The sequence below is a fragment of the Delphinapterus leucas genome, chromosome 9, assembly GCF_059928025.1.
Source record: "Delphinapterus leucas isolate spDelLeu-1000000601 "Yukka" chromosome 9, BTC_Dleu_Yukka2, whole genome shotgun sequence".
Lineage (NCBI taxonomy): Eukaryota > Metazoa > Chordata > Mammalia > Artiodactyla > Monodontidae > Delphinapterus > Delphinapterus leucas.
The window spans coordinates 21,285,406-21,303,224 of record NC_143137.1 but is presented as its reverse complement, the minus strand read 5'-3'; the positions used below and the strand labels follow the sequence as shown (position 1 = coordinate 21,303,224).

Below are 17,819 nucleotides of genomic sequence, written 5' to 3'. Positions count from 1 at the left end.
ATGGCCTCATGAATGGTGTTTCCTAGAGTTGTGCAATGCACTGCCCTGATTAGAGCTGGAAGAAACTTGAGATCAAGGAATTCAACGTTTCCTTTTACACTACAGATAAAGGAATTAAAGTCCTACGAGATTACATGATGTGCTTAAGGTTATCCAACCAATTAGTGACCAAGCTCCAGGGTCTTATGATTCTTAGTCAAAGCTGATTTCTTCTAGATGCATTTTATCACGTCATTCAACAGAAGGGCACAGGTTTTAGTAGGGTGTTTTAAAACTACCAAAAGGAAGATATTCACAGATTGAATCCTTCCACACTCTTTTACATACTCTGCTTGACTGACTTCTTCACATCAAAATTAGAGGTAGCTTTTCAGTATCCAAAACTCTCGATTTAAAATTAACTGGATTTACTGTTAAGTATCTTGAGCATCCATTAGCAGAAAAAAACGTTAAGTGCTCCATTTTTTTGCTCAAGTGCTGCTTTTTATGTTTATTTTAAGTATTCTTAAGAGCAGCAATTTAAAAGATATTGCCAAGCAGACTTAGGATTTGAGCATGTTTAATAAAAAAAAAGATTTTTAATTTGCTGACTTGAATTGAACCCAAAATGTCCAATAAATTTTCTTCTCATGATGAATTTTAATAGTTTGTTCCTGACAGTTGGTAGTTTATATAGATATACTACATTAAAAATTTTGCAAAATAGAGACATGTAACTTGGAAAAAGTTAACATTGTATTCCATATTTCAATTGTCCATGTGTTTCACTATAAATTTTTTTTTCACTATAAATTTTTATAGTCCTAATTGAAAAAATTAATTACTCACAGCCTTGCCTTTGTAGTCTATCTATGTTCAAGAGACTTAATGTGGCTTATTTTTATTACCTTCGGTTTTCATACTGCATTGGTAGGAATAAAAATGTACCTTTTTAAAATTAAATTAACACTGATGAAAAAAGGAAACCGTTTTAGTCCTCAGCCCATCTCTTTTATTAGTTCTTCTTGACCAGTTCTCCGTTAGTTATTATTTGCATTTTGCATTTTAAATATATTTTACAATGGCATATATTGAGCTTAATCTTAGTAGATTAATCTTTGTTGTTTGGATCATATAGTTTCTATATGAAACTATATGAATTGTGTCTTCTGTAACATTTTTTTTTTGCTTATCATTTATTTTCCCAGACAATAGTTAAAATGTTAAAATTAGTCATGGAGTACCTAGAAGGGTGTTTTGATCACATTCTTTTGGTTGCCAGAAACAGAGCCTCCTGGCAGCTAGAACTAAAAAGCCATTAATTTCTATTCTCTGTTATTCCTTGGAGTCTCTGCTGTTTTATGTCTCCTACAGTCTTATCTTACTACTGACCGGCTTATTCTTTCTCTTGTATCTCTTATACTTATTTTGTATATCTTTTCTCTGTTTCATTGGTTCTGTTTACTTATACATTTTTCTGTCTTATAATTTTATTTCGTACTGGCCCATTCCATCTCCCATCATAGGTCATTAGCTAACCTAGGTTGGCTGTCATTGAGATAGTTGTAAGGGAGAGTCACAAGTACAAAACGTGTCTATGATTGCTCCTTCAGCAGAGGCTGTGGATGGGATATTTCCCCTGTTAGAGATCAGGGATAGTGAACTAGAGGTCAGGGATAGTGAACTAGTATCATGATTAACAATATGTAGTAAAAGAGGTTAATGTCTCTACTGAGAGTTAGAGGAAGGAAAAGCTATACCAGTAATGATGGTGGTCCTTATAGGTCTTTGGGAAGTATGAGGAAGGATAGTAAAGAAGAACATGTTTTATAGAATGCTACCATACTGGCTGTGTTTCTGTTGATGAAGGGCTAACGTTAATAGTCACTGCCCTCAACTAGTTTCTCATTTGCTTTCCAGGAGAATGGAACTGGATTTCAGGAAGGAACATCTGGGAGGGAGAATTAAAAACAGTCTACAGCTGACTAAGCTTTGAGAGATCATCTGTCACTTAAAAATTTTAAGAGGCAGTAAGCCTTTATTAATTGCTTCTCCATCTCCTATGTCTTTAAAAAGAAAGAAAAGTTGAGCCTGATTTGATCATCTGATGACAATGTAGTCAGTTTTCCATAAATATGGAAAGCTTGTTGTCATCTCAACCGTAATATTTTTAAAATAATTTAATGTTATATAAATAATGTTTATTATAAAAATCTGAATAAAACAATTATAAGAAGATAAGCTAAACCCCTTAATGATATTTATGCTTCATTTTTGGCTTATATGTGTGCTTGCTTTATATAATTTAATATAAATTAGATCATATCACACATGGTTGTTAATATAATTGTAAACAAATATATATAAATAATAGTGTTTTTTTTAACAATGAAATCATACATGCTTCTTTGTATCTTATATTGCAAAAATCCCTCCAAGTTACCTGTCATAGATCTGAAGTATTCTTTATAATGGCAGTATAGTGTTCCATGATATATGTTTTATGATTTAATCATTTCCCTGCTACTGCAAAAAATGCTGCATTAGACAGACCCATTTATGAGTCTCTATACATAGATCTTTATGTACTGATGGTCTTATTTTTATGGGATTGATTCTGAGAGTGCCAGGTGAAAGAATATGTACATTTAGAATTTTGATAGATGTTGCAAATTGACTTTCCATCAAGGTTGGAGTAATGGACATGTCCACAGTTTCTCCCTGATCTCCTGTTAAGTAGGGATTTAATTTCATCAATTTGATGGGTGAAAAAAGATACCTTACTACGTTAATTTGTTTTCCCTGACACAAACAATACACAGGGATTTAGAAAAAAAAAATTTCGTTGCTGTTTACTAGCCATTTTAATGACTCTTCAGTGACATGCATTCTGCTCATTTTTCACAATGTGAAACAGTGTTTTGCATATCTTCGGTATGAATACTTTATTAGTCATATGGGTTGCAAACACTTTTCCCTAAACTATTGCTTGTTTCCTATCTTTCTTTATGGTGTTTTTTACAATACAAAATTCAAAAGTTTTTTGTAATCAAATAACCTTTTCATTTTAAAGCTTCTGAGATCTCACTAACGCTTTTGGTTGTACATATTGGCCCTCAAATTTTTTTCTAATATGTTTATGTATGTATGTATGTTTAAATTTTTAATTGGAATTTTGTATATGATATTAGATAGGGGTTAACTTATTTTCTTCCAGTGGATATTCAGTTGTATAAGCGTCTCTTAAATATGAACTGTCATTTCTCATTGAAATAAAATATCACCTTCATCAAGTATTAAAGTCTCATCCACACAGGGCTCAATTTCTGGATTTTTGTTTCTTAGCTATTGATCTGTTCCTATACCAATCCCTACTGTTTTTGTTTTGTTTTGTTTTGTTTTTTTGTTTTTTGCGGTATGCAGGCCTCTCACTGTTGTGGCCTCTCCCGTTGCGGAGCACAGGCTCCAGACGCGCAGGCTCAGCGGCCATGGCTCACAGGCCCAGCTGCTCCGCGGCATGTGGGATCTTCCCGGACCGGGGCATGAAACCGTGTCCCCTGCATCGGCAGGCGGACTCTCAACCACTGCGCCACCAGGGAAGCTCTCACTATTCTTTTTCATAAATTTTCTTGGCTCTTTTTGTACAATTTTCTATACAAACTTTTTTGTACTGTGTACTTTTTGGGTGAGGCTTCCGATACCTCAGAGAGAGTGGGCAGTCTGGCAGTCTTTAGTCTTTGTCTTGTGGCTTTTGATATACCATATCCTATATTGTTAGTTCTCTGTAGGTCACCAGGAGAGACCTCTCAGCAACTAGGTGTCCTCAGCTAAGAGGGCAAGTACATTCTCATCTAGAGGGCTAAAGCTCTCCTGAAGATCTTTGTGGGCCAGGGAGACAGACTGTTGTCCCAGGAATGCTCGTTTAGTTGATGCCTTTTTCTTGGGGAAAGAGGCATCCATGGATCTCATGGTCCTCCTAGGGCCAAGCTTTTGTGGTAATTCTTAAAGTTCTGGTTCTGGCCTCTGTCACCTTCTGGGCTTAAGAGAGGTACTTAGTAGTTGACTTAGTCTTGGGCTGGAGATCATGAGGAATATCTTCAAGCTTCCATCTTTCCAAGCCCCCTTAGGCTGCACCTTGTTTCTGGTCTGTATCATATTTCTCTTTTTTCTTAATTGTATAGTTGATACACAATATTATATTAGTTTCAAGTATACATATTTCTCTTTTATCTTAGTATAAGCGTTAAATTACAGATAATAAATAAGGATTCATATACTCTATGTTTTGATGGAACCACCTTAATTTTTTTCCTTTTAGTACTGTTTATTTATTTGTTCATATCTATCAAATATTTATTAGGCACTTTCTGTTTGGCAGCATTTAAGTTTCGAGTTAGGCATATGAGGGTGAATACCTCCCAGACCCTGTCTTCTTAGCAGCATTTTACATAGTTTTCACATCTTTGTTCTCAAAATACTTTCTTCAGTTGGCATCTACAGTTTCTAGGTTTTCATCTTCTTCACCTTTGGCCCTTCTCAGTCTCCTTTGCTTGATCTTTCTCTTCTGGACCCCCTAAATAATGGGCCCCCAGAGCTTAATCAGTCCTTCAGCTTCTTTTCTAGCTCTCTTTTATCCCCTGAGTCATTTCACTCAGTGTCATAGCTTTAAATATTTTAGCATTTGATATACTGATGTTTCTCTATATTTTTTTCAGCTCTGGCATTTTCCTTGAATTTCAGCCTCAGATAATCCAACTGCTGGATCTCTAATGGGCTGTTTAATAGGCATTTCAAAATTCACAAGACCGGGCTTCCCTGGTGGCGCAGTGGTTGAGAGTCCGCCTGCCAATGCAGGGGACATGGGTTCGTGCCTCGGTCTGGGAAGATCCTACATGCCGTGGAGTGGCTGGGCCCGTGAAACATGGCCGCTGAGCCTGCGTGTCCGGAGCCTGTGCTCCGCAATGGGAGAGGCCACAACAGTGAGAGGCCCACGTACCACAGGAAAAAAAAAAAAATATTCACAAGACCATAACATATTGTAACTGTTTGCCCCCTTAACTTTGTGTTTAGTGATCCATCTGGCTCATTTTTCAGATTATGACATGGCTAGCTCCCTCATATTGTTCAGGTCTGTTTCTCTTCTACTTTGCTTTATTTTTCTTCATAGTACTATTAATCCTTACCACTACATTGACATTATATAGTTGTTTGTTTATTAATTTTCTAGATGCTGAGAGACTTTAATCTCCTGCTACTGTTTTTTTATCAGTTTCTTCTGATATTTACTGTGTTTTGCTTTATTTTTGTTTTTGTTTAATTCATTAAGACTCACAATCTTGGCTTGAACTATTATTTTATAGTTATTGTTTTCATCCAGTTCATACTTTTTTAAATTGTATTTTTTTATCTCTACCTTTGACCCCTTTAATCCCAGTTAATACTTTTTCTTTAACTTCCTCCTAGTTTTACAAAGATTGTGTCTGCCTTATATATCTTTCTGTCATGAGTCACTGTTATTGTGTGTGTGCCTTCGTGTAATAGTAATGTTACTACTATTCACCCAGTCCAAAGGATATCTTACTATGTTATTTTCGACCATTTATATGTATGACTGTACTAGATGCTTGGTATTAATATTGTCATTTTATTTAAAAATTTCTGTTTTTAATGTGTCCTGCTTTCATTTAATCTTTTATTTCCTTCTTTTTGCTTTTTTTTGTTGTTGATATTCTGTCTCAAATAATTTATAAGATATGTAGTATGTTTTTATTCTAAACTTAAGTATGTTTGAGTCTCTTTTTTTCTTAATTTCAGAAACATTATTCTTAGGAGCTATGAAAAATGATGAAATTAACTCACATTGCATTTGATCTCCCCTCCTCCAATTTATTATACTTTGTGATTTTTGTGGTCCCAATTTATCGTAGTTATAATATATTAGGTTTTCTTTCATGCTTTATAACATTCATGTCAGAGTGATTTTTTCCTAGTTTTTTAGCTTTAGCTTTTAACTGTACTGCAGTGTTTTCATAGAGTTCTCATCTTTGCTTTGTAATTCATTCTTAATAAAACACACCTTTTTTCTGATAATGTATCAGATGTGTTAATTTTAGAATATTTGAAAAGTACAAAAAAGCATAAAGAAGGAAAAAAGTCACTGAAATCTCACCATTGAGAACTACATTAACAATTTAGTATATCTTCTTTGTCTTTTCTCTTCATGCATGAATATTATTATTACTTACAACACTTGATTTACAGTATATAAACTACCTTTTCCCTTCACTCACTATGTAGTGGACATTTTCCAACAATATTAAAGTCAGGCTGCAGAATACATTATGATTACATGGTATTTTGTAACAGATATTTCATAATTTGTTGTAAGGCATCCTCTGTTGTTAGACAATTAGGTTGTTCACAGTTTGTTATTATAAATTGTATTGTGATGAATATGGATGATTTAAATCCCCTGGATTATTTTTTAGGTTAAGTTCCAAGAAGTGGAGTAATTCTGAGGCTGTATAGTTTGGTGATTAGGAGCGTTGGCTTTAGAGTCAGACTGCCTTGGGTTCAAATTATTATTTCTTAGGTGTGTATGCTTAGGCAAATTAATTTATCTCTCTCAGTTTCTTAATCTGTGCTTTGACAGTAATAGTTTATGTATGGAAAGCACTTAGACCAGTGTCTGAGAGGTCATAAAAGCTCAGAAATGTTAGATGCAAACATCATCACTGTCATCGTGGCTGACGTCATTATCATTTTTATTTAAAAGGATATGCATATTTGAAATGATTTTTTTATATAATATTAAAATTCTCTCTTGAAAAGTTGTATCAATTTGCATTTCTACCAGCAAAATATGAGAGTGGCATTTTACCAGCTCTGGCCAACAGCTGCAATTATGATTAAAACACATGTTGTTTTGAGAGTGTAGGCCCAATTTTATAGGGTTAATATATATCTTTGTTTTAATCTCTAATTTTTGGTTATTGATTTCGAATGTTTGGGTTTTACCTATTTTCATATGGGGTATTTATGTTTAAGTGCTCTTCATTCATATTTTAATTAGCCTTTTGTGTTTTATGTTGCCTATATTTTTCTAGTTGGTTTTTACCTTTTAGTATTGTTTGAGGTTATTTTATGTATTAATGTTTTACCTTTGTGAGATGTGTATGTAAAGAAAATTCTTTTCCTTCTAGTACTGCCTTTTAAAAAAAGTTATTCTTTTTGACATTTATTAAGTCAAAAAGAATAATTTTCTCTGTGACAGGTATAGATCTATATTTTAAGGTAGATAAATAAATGGGCCTTTGAGAAGGCACATTATTTTAGAATGATTTTAGATTTACAGAAAAGTTGCAGAGATAGTACAAAGTTCCCCTATGCCCCTCACCTAGTTTCTCCTATTGCTAACATCTTATATTACCATGGTACAGTTGTCATGACCAAGATACCAACACTGATACATTACTGTTACCTAAATGCCACATTTTATTCGGATTTCATTAGTTTTTCCATTGTTTTCTTTCTGATCCAGGATCCCATCCAAGATACCATTACTTTTAGTTGTCTTGTCTCTTTACTCTCCTCTGCTCTGTGACAGTTTTTCAGTCTTTCCTTGTTTTTCAATATATTGAGAGTTTTGAGGAGTACTGGTCATGTATTTTGTTGAATGTTCCTCAATTTGAATCTGTCTGGTGTTTTTCTGATTGTTAGACTGGGGTTATTTATATCGGTATGGACTCAGGGATATTTATACTTTGGGTTCTAGTCCAATACTACGTTATTTATTTTGTTGTTTATTTTAGCTTTGGCCATTCATTCTTTCATGTTGGCTCCTCTGTGTCCCTTTGACATGCCCCCACCTTCCTTTTGCTGTTGTTGTTTTGAGCACTACAACATGCTCTAGGCTAATCTTCTGGATTCCCTGCTCTAATCCTAGAATCAGCTACCTCCCCAAGAATCCCTGTTTCCTTCTATTGGACTGTGGTATGTAGAAACCAAGATTCGGCATTGGTGTACTCACTGCTACTGGGGGTGTCACTGCTTCTAGTCTCTATTAGTGAACAGAGCTAGGAATACTATTTGTGTCAGTGTGCATGGGTATATGTACGCACATTCACATATAATTACTTCTGAATCTGTATCTATATAAACCTAAATATGAGTTCACACTGATGTCTCTGACTCTATTTCAGTACCATCAGGATCATTCCAACCTCCATGCCCTTGCTTTTCTGTAGCTTCCCACTCGAAGTGAGAAGCTTGACTTCCATCATCTACCGTTCATTTACTTATTTGTTTGACCCCAGTATACAAAGTGTTTCAGAATTAACCCATATCCCTCCGAGAAATAACTTTATCAAATAAAGTACAGTTTTTTTAATTAATTAATTTAATTTTGGCTGCGTTGGGTCTTTGTTGCTGTGTGCGGGCTTTTCTGTAGTAGCGGTGAGCGAGGGCTACTCTTTGTTGTGGTGTGCGGGCGTCTCATTGTGGTGGCTTCTCTTGTTGCAAAGCACGGGCTCTAGGCGTGCGGGCTTCAGTAGTTGCAGCACGTGGGCTCAGTAGTTGTGGCATGCGGGCTCTAGAGCGTGGGCTCCGTGGTCGTGGTGCACAGGCTTAGCTGCTCCATGGCATGTGGGATCTTCCTGGACCAGGGCTCGAACCCATGTCCCATGCATTGGCAGGCGGATTCTTAACCACTGCGCCACCAGGGAAGTCCGTAAAATACAGTTTTTGTGTATGGTTCTATTTGTCTTTAACTTTACAGTTTCCAGTGAGAGCACTGTCTTCCAAAGTTACTTATATCAGTTCCTTTTTTCACAGTTCTGTTTTTGGTGCTCGGCTTAAAAGACCTTTTTGATCCAAAGATTGATTTTATATACATATATATATATATATGAGAGAGAGAGAGAGAGAGAGAGGGAGGGAGGGAGGGAGGGAGGGAGGGAGGGAGGGGGAGGGAGGGGGAGAGAGTATTTTATTAATTATTAGATATTTTATTACTTTATTTACCTTAAATTCCTAAATACAACTATAGTTCATTTTGTCACTTGATGTGAAGTAGAGCTATACACACACACACACACACACACACATATATGCATATGTATATAGTACTTTTTTCAATTGTTTAAAATGCTACCTTTATCATATTTAAAAATTTTTAAATTACTAGACATTTTCTGTGTTTCTTATTCTGTTTAATTTTCTCTTCTTATTCAATTTCCAGGCATTATATAACTTGGTGATAATTTTAGCATCTGGTAGATTATTTCTCTTTTTGTATATGCCTGTTCACTTATTCTTTTAATTAATTGCTATAATTTTCATTTCTTTATTTCAGGAACATTTTAGTGGATAAGCCAAATGACCAGTCTTCACGGTGGTCTTCAGAGAGCAACTACCCTCCCCAGGTAAGATTATGTGTAGCTCTTGATACCATTCAGAAGTCAGATTTTAAATAGGCATGCACTTAACTGATATCAGTTATCTAGATTCCATTAATAGTTTATTCAGTCTTTGAAATTGTGAGGTAAATTTTTTTTTTTTTTTTAATTTATTTATCTGGCTGCGTGAGGTCTTAGTTGCGGCATGCGGGCTCTTGGGCTCTTTTAGTTGCAGCATGCAGAATATAGTTACCTGACCCGGGTTTATATAGTTACCTGACCCGGGATCAAACCCGGGCCCCCTGCATTGGGAGCGCAGAGTCTTAACCACTGGACCACCAGGGAAGTCCCAGAGGTAAATTTTATTTCCTCTTTTTTTGTTTGTTTACATTTTGGAAGAATTTTTATTTCATAGGCAAATACAGTGTGGAATTTGATGAAGCATAGACTTTATACTTCTCTCTACTGGAACATTTAAAATCTAATTTATGATTTTTCTGGATTACTAATGATGCAAAACTAAGTTTCTTGTTACGTTTTGAGGAAAATGTTAACTAAAAAGAACTGGTTAAGGTGCTGTTAGTGTTCTGAGTAGTAACTGATCAGAGTACTGATCTGAGCAGAGGTTGTGACTTCTACTGCACTTAAACTCAGGTCATTCTGTAAATATTTAAGGAGATGTTAGTAAATTCAACTTTGACTCAGTGATTCAGTAACTGCCTTTTAGGGAAAATAAGCTTAATATAGTTTGTTATTTTACTAAACTAGTATATTTAGATGATATTAGGACCATGAGCTAAATTGTTTCCTTGACAAGTGGTGTCTGATGTCATCTGAATTAAAAAATAATCATTTTTCAGTTATATTACACTTCAGCATTAGCACTTATGTCCATATCCTTGAGGAAAGTAATGCTCTGATAGGTAAAGAAGATGGGTAAATAAAACTTACTTTATTTTTTTTTTATTCTAGTGTAATTCTTGGAAACCTAGTCTCTACTTATATTTCCTTTTTAATTGTTTTTTTTACAGTTTACAAACCTTTTTGGATCACCTGGTGTTTTAAGTGTTTAATTGCAAAATATATATCCAAAGAATACACACACATTTATATATAAAATATAAAGAATAATAAAGCAAATACCTGTTTACTTGTCAACCATCTTTAGAAATGGAAAACTGCTACAACCTTTGAAGCTTCCTGTGAGCCCCATCTTATATCTATCCTCTAATCCCCCCCAGTAATTATTATTTCATATTTTGTTAAGCATATTCTCACAGTATTATATATGTATATGTTTATAAATTCCTGTGATTTAAGTTTTGTCTGGCTTTGGCTTTATATAGATATAATATATATTGAATCACTCATTATACATCTTCTTTGGCTAGCTTTTTGTTTGTTTGCTTAACATTATGATATTAATGTTGCCGAGTATAATTATAGTTTGTTAGTTTTCACTACTGTTTAGTATTCCAGTATATAAGTATGCCAAAATATATCTATCCATTTTTCAGTTGATAGGCTTTTGAGTTTTTTATAGTTTTTGCTCTTAGGAACAAGATGCTATGAATATTCTTCTATGTTTTTTCCTGGTACACACATACAAGAGTTTCTTTAGGGTATATACCTTGGTGTACAATTGCTGGATCATAGAGGATATGTGTGTCCAACTTTTATCTGGTAATGCAAAACTGTTTTTACAAAATAGATGTATAATTTATACTCTGACTGGCAGTGTATGAAAGTTGTTGTGCATTGTGTTCTTCCCATCACTTCTATGGATGATTTTTAGATTTTACCAGTCTGGTGGATCTTTCACTGTAATAGCCTCTTGTTACAGATTTTCATCAACCAGTCAATACATAATGTTGCTTTATATGCATTTCTGTTTAAAGACACCTTACTTTGTGTATATTGTTTATTCATTAGCATTGGACTCACAGCCATTAGCACTATAACTCTTGCCTGAATGAAGCTTATCTAATACACATATTTTCTCTGTAAGGCACATTGCAGCCTTCTTGCATTTAGAAACACTAGACAGCACTTCAGCACTATACTTGGGGATCATTTTAGACAGTGAAACACCAACAGAAAACACAGAAATATTTTTAAATGTGCCTAAATAGACCATGAAAAGGAAACTTGTTTGTAGTATGAGAGCTAAAACAAGAAGGCATAGGGTCCATTGTTTGACCTTAGCTGGGAGAGTGTGCTTCTGGCAACCTAAATTTTTTGCTGCTCTGTGCATGTCCAGGAATGACTGAGAGTATTGATTTGATGTTAAAAATAAATTTTAGTGAGTAGATGAATTTACAAGTGCAAAACCCATGAATAGTGAGGAACAACTATACTGTAACTAACAATTCATTTACCATATCTTGAACAGGCCTGAGAATTAGAAAGGAAAAGAGGACTCTGAAAAATCAAAAGCATTGTGATGAGATTTTAGGTTCTAAGGGCCTTTTCTTAAGAATCCACTTTGGATATAATGTTATTCTGTTTGGTTGATTGTTTCTTTCAGTTTCAGCAACTGGAAGCAGCTTTGTGCATGGGGGGCGTAGCTGTGAAAGATAGGCACATTAACAGCAAGTTGACAACTGACAAAGTGTCATAAGGGGGAAGACAGAAAAATCTAAGTAACAAATAGAAAACCAAAAGTGTAACATATAGGGGGTCTTTAGTGCAAGAATACTCTGTATTTCATTAACCTCTAGGATAGTGTTTCTAGTAAACTTTCTGCAGCGATGAAAATACTCTATAATCTGCACTGTATAATACGGCAGCTGCTAACCACAGGTGGCTATTGAGTACTTGAAATGAGGCTAGTGCATCTAAGGAATGCAATTTTAAATTTTATTTAATTATTTTAGATTAAATAGCCCCAGGTGGCTAGTGGCTGTGTATTAGACTGCACAGATCTAAGGCATCGCTGTTATTCGGATATACTGTTTGATGCTCACAGTGCTTGATTCTGTCAGTAAGAAATTTTAATTATGTTTAGTATATGCAGCTTAAGCAGATAAGGAAGTTAATGGTGCAGTTATCTAGAGAGGGGTGGAAAACAAAATCAAAGCCTCTCAGCTACTCCTTTTTTTCCCATAATGAGAAAAAACTATAAGTGTGTACATGAATGCTAGGACGTATGGCATGTTTTGAGAGTGAATGAACCCTAAACACTTCTCTCAAAAGCTTGTGTTGGGTTATGAGTGGGGTAGGTAAAAATACAAATATTTTTCTTGTAATATATGTTGATTATTTTTTTTTGGATGGCTACTAAATTGTCAGGGCATAAGTATTATACTTATTGTTTGGACCTAACTACTTAAGAAATAGAACTGTTGATATTTCTTTTGACCTTGGGTGCTGTATTAGTCATCAATTGCTGTGTAACAAATGACCGCAGAATTTAGCAGTTAAAAACAAACATTTATTATTTCACCCTGTTAGTGAGGGTCAGATTTTGACGCAGGAGAAAAAAAGAGAACACATCTACTGGGGAATGCTTGAATACATTTTTCATGGAATATTGTCAGCCATTTAAATGAAATGAACTGGCTTCATACCAGTTAACTTGGAGGAATTTCCACTATAAAATGAGAAAAGCATGATGCAGAGAAACATCTATAATAAGATCCTACTGTTGTTACCTGAATAACAACTCTCCCTCCCTCACCACTATATGTGTATGTACATGTGTATATTTTTATTTGATACAGTGAGCCCAGATAAAGATATGATAGGATATACATCTGGTTGTTGGCATTGGTTATTTAAGAGAGGAGGAGATGAGATAGGAAAAAGAGAGAAAACAATTATTTTAAAAAGTTATTCCCGTCAAAATATTTGATATTCGACTTATGTAAAGTATGTGTCTGTGTGAGTGTGTGCATAGAGTTCAAATGAATCATCATCAAAATGGTGGTGGTTGTGTCAGGATAATGGCATTTAGGTAATTTTAAATTTCTTTTCAATTTTATTCTTATACTTTTATCTCTTTTGATTCTCATTTTCAATTTATATTTATAATTTATATAAACGGAAAAAAATGAAAGCCATTTTCATTGTGGTAGGGAGCAAATATTTTTAGACCTAATGAGAAAACATTGCTGTTGATTCTGGATTCTCTCTCTGTACTGGGAGGGAGTAAATGTAGCATGAATGAAAACCCTATAAATACTTTAAGATAGTAATTTCACCCTTCTCCCACATCAGATATGTTTTATAGAAGTTACTGATACTGCCATGGAAAATATGTCTTTCAAGGTGACTGGGGAATACGCTAGGGTTGGTTGAAATGTACAGGCAGTTACATATGTCTTGATAATTGCTTTAAGAAAGATTAGATCATAATTCTTCTACTACAATTATAAGTTCCTTCTAAGGTAGTTTAAATAAAAGTATGGTATTAGGTAATATTCTTTGCTTTCTGGGGCTAGAGAGAGAGTAGTTAAAGTTGTTTAACAAACTGCAGGAATTCTGCTTTTGCAGGTCAAAAAAAACTTTAGTGATTACTTAATACAGTTGGGTGTATGTGTGTGTGTTACAGCTTTTGCAGTACACTTAACGTTATTCTTTCTCTGTTTGATGAACCATAACAAGAATATTATAGGAATAAGAGTTACTTGCAAAGTAAGGAGAAAATATATGCATTTCAATGTAATTTCTATCTGTGGAAACAGGATACCAGTAAATTTATGAAGCTTCTTTATGGTATTTTGCCCAAGTGTGTGAAAAGAACATTGTATGTTTTGAATAATACATTTTTATTTAATATGATTTCCATATAGTGAAATGCATGAACCTTAAGTGTATAGTATCCATTTTGAAAAATGCACACACTAATATAATTTACACCCCTATCAAGATAAAAAATGTTTTCATCGGGTCAGGAAGATTCTTTCTGTCCCTTACCAGTGAATCCTTAACTCTCTCACCTTCTACCCAGAGGCAACCACTGTTTGGATTTCTTTTGCTGTAGATTAGTTTTACCAGTTCTAAAATTAATAGAAATGAGTATATACTCTTTTATATATGGCTTTTTATACTCAGAATTTTGGGGTGGAGGGATGCTTGTCCATGTCTTATGTGCATCAATATTTCATATCTTTTCATTACAGAATACCATTCTGTTCTATGGACATGCCAAGATTTGTTTATCCATTTTCCTGTTTATGGACATTTGCAATATTTCAGTTTTGGGTGATTATGAATAAAGCTTATATAAACATTCTTTTATAAGATTTAAAAAATAATACATACTTTCCCTTATTTGGGGGTAAATATCTAGAGATAGAATTGCTGCATCATAAGGTAGAGATGCAGTTGACCCTTTAACAATGTGAAGAGGTGGCAACCCCCATGCATTTGAAAATCTGCATGTAACTTTTGACTCCCCCAAATATTACCGATAGCCTACTGTTGATCCGAAGGCTTATTGATAAGATATATTGTCGGTTAACACGTATTTTGTACGTTATATGTATTATACACTATATCTTACAATAAAGTAAGCTAGAGAAAAGAAAATGTTATTAAGAAAATCATAAGGAAGAGAAAGTACATTTACTTTACTGTACTATGTTTATCAATATCATAAGTGTATGTTGTCTGTGTACAAGATGAATTGTGTGTCGGTACCTACATCAATATCGTCTCACATGATACAAAACACTGTAGATGTTATATGTATTACTAACACTAGACACTAAAAATGAAAAGGTAAAATGTGGAAAAGAAATTCATATTTATTTACAGGTATAGCTATTCATGCATTGATAATGAAGAAGCAGCAATATGGTTGATTTCTGGTAGCCTAGTGTAATTGATACAGTTGCTTCACAGCACCCTACCCTATACACTAATGAATGAGTTGTTATAAAGTTTTTATGGTATACAGTGTTAAGTCATATTCATAATACAGTTTTGGAAACATTGTTAACATTTTCTCAAAAACTACTTACCTGTGATGATAGGCTGACACTTAGTTTTTCCAATTACTAGAGAGAGGGGAGCGTACTGTATGATAATGTAATCATCTGAAAACAAAGTTATCAAACAGTAAGAAAACTAACATTGTTAATTTTGTGTAAAATGTCAGTCACCTTATGCCTACGTAAGGATAGGCTATCCACTTCAAAACAAGTCTTGTGCATGGTGTTCTACACAATGAATACTTAGGCAATGATGATGACACAGAAACGTTTCATATAGTTCTTGCTGTACACTTACTAAATTTTCACATGAAGACGCACACATATATACAGCAGAGGTTTATTGATTGTACAGCATGATGATTATTTACTATTCATTAAGTGGAAGTGGGTCATCATAAAGGTCTTCATCCTTGTTATCTTCATGTTGAGTAGGTTGAGGAGGAGGAGGAAGATGAGGGGTTGGTCTTGCTGTCTCCGGAGTGGCCTCGGTGGAAGAGGTAGAGGAGTTCCAAGAGGAGGCAGGAGAGGCAGGCACACTTGGTGTAACCTTACATAAATACACTGTAATTTCTGACTTTTTTGCTTTTCCATTTCTCTAAAAATGTTTCTATACAGTACCAATCCTTCTTCCACTGTTTGCTTTAGTTTTAGTGCCCATGTCATAGAAGGGTCCATGTTGTAAAAGAAGTCAAAAGCAGTATTGAATAATTGGAATCCTTCTTTCTGCCAGATTGTCTAATGTCAGTTTGTTTTCCGGCACTGCTTCTTCTGTGTCTTCTTCCTCATCGTCTGGCACTGGTTTGGAAGCACTCATCTCCATCAAGTTATCTTCTGTTAATTCCTCTGGTGTGGTGTCTGTTAGCTCTTGAATTTCTCCAAGATCCATGTTTTGAAACCCTTCACCCCTTACCTTTTTTGCCATATCAACTATCTCTTTCAGGATTTCCTTGATTGACTGTCATAAATCCTGTGAAATCATACACAAATCTAGACACAGTTTTCCTCAGCAGGAATTTGTTGTTTTGGGCTTAATGACTTTCACAGCTTTTTCTACAATAACCATGGCATATTCAGTGGTGAAATCCTTCCAGACTTCCATGATGTTCTACCAGAGTTTTCTTCCATAGCATTGGCAGTCCTTCCCATGGAGTACCGTGTGTAATGAACCTTAAAGGTCCTTATGACTCCCTAATCTAGAGGTTGAGTTAGAGACATTGTATTTGGGGGCAAGTAGACCACTTTGATGCCTTTGACATTGCACTCACGGGGTTCTGAGTAGCTAGAGGTATTGTCCAATATCAAAAGAACTTTAAAAGGTAGTCCCTTACTGGCAAAGCGCTTCCTGTCTTCAAGGACAAAGCATCAGTGGAACCAATCCAGAAAAAGGGTTTTCGCCCAGGCCTTCTTGTTTTACAACCTTATAGAAAAGGGCAGTCCCGATCATAAACCCGACTGCATTTACACAAAATAGTAGAGTCAGCCTATCCCTTCCTGCCTTAAATCCTGGTGCTCACTTCCTTTCTTAAATATCCTTTGTGGAATTTTTTCCCCAGGATATGGCACATTAAAAACTTGTTCAGGCAGCTATTTTTTCTCCTCGATGATTTTGTTAATGGCATTTGGAAACTCATATGCTGCCTCTAGGTTGGCTGGTGCACTGATTCCCCTGATGCCTTGACATTTTTTAAAATTAATTAATTAATTTTTGGCTGTGTTGGGTCTTCATTGCTGTGCATGGGCTTTCTCTAGTTGTGGCGAGCTGTGTTGTGGTGCACGGGCTTCTCATTGTTGTGGTTTCTCGTTGCGGAGCACTGGCTCTAGGCGCACAGGCTTCAGTAGTTGTGGCACGTGGGCTCAGTAGTTGTGGCTTGCAGGCTAGAGCTCAGGCTCAGTAGTTGTGGCTCATGGGCTTAGTTGCTCCGCGGCATGTGGGATCTTCCTGGGCCAGGGCTCGAACCCTTGTCCCTTGCATTGGCAGGCAGATTCTTAACCACTGTGCCACCAGGGAGGCCCTACCTTGACATTTTTTAAGCCAAACCTTTTTCTATTGTAAAATTATCAAACCATCCTTTGCTAGCATTAAATTCTCCAGCTTTAGATCTTTCACATTCCTTTTGCTTTAAGTTGTCATGTAATGACTTTGCTTTTTCTCGAATCATTAGAGTCTGTAGGTAATGCCTTTCTTATAGCAATCCTGCACCCACATAAAAGCTACATTTTCAAAATAAGATTAAAAGGTATTTCACGAAAACTGCAAGGTTTTTGTGCCTTCTGGCATAGCTGTAGCAATGGCTTCATGGATTTCTTTCTCTTTTATTACAATGGGCCTTACTTGAGATTCATTTATCTTGAAATGGTGGGTATCTGCAGCTGCGGACACCAATCTGTGGTAGATATTAAGTAATTCAACTTTTTCTTATAATGTCATGACTTTTCTTTGCTTCTTGGGAGCACTTCCAGCATTACGAGTGGCACTTTGTATGGGTTTCATGGTTTTATTTGTGGT

At 35.2% G+C, this 17,819-nt stretch overlaps 1 protein-coding gene across 2 annotated transcripts in view; it reads left to right on the top strand.

Moving 5' to 3' along the window:
* Positions 1 to 17,819, top strand: part of MKLN1 (muskelin 1) — a 184,536-nt gene that overhangs the window by 40,543 nt on the left and 126,174 nt on the right. For both annotated transcript variants that reach the window (XR_016394281.1, XM_022580889.2), the window contains exon 2: positions 9,332 to 9,401. Coding sequence is in view for 1 of the 2 variants with exons in the window: in XM_022580889.2 (XP_022436597.1) it covers positions 9,332 to 9,401 (70 nt within the window). In the remaining variant the exon portion in view is untranslated. The remainder of the gene's footprint in view (positions 1 to 9,331; positions 9,402 to 17,819) is intronic.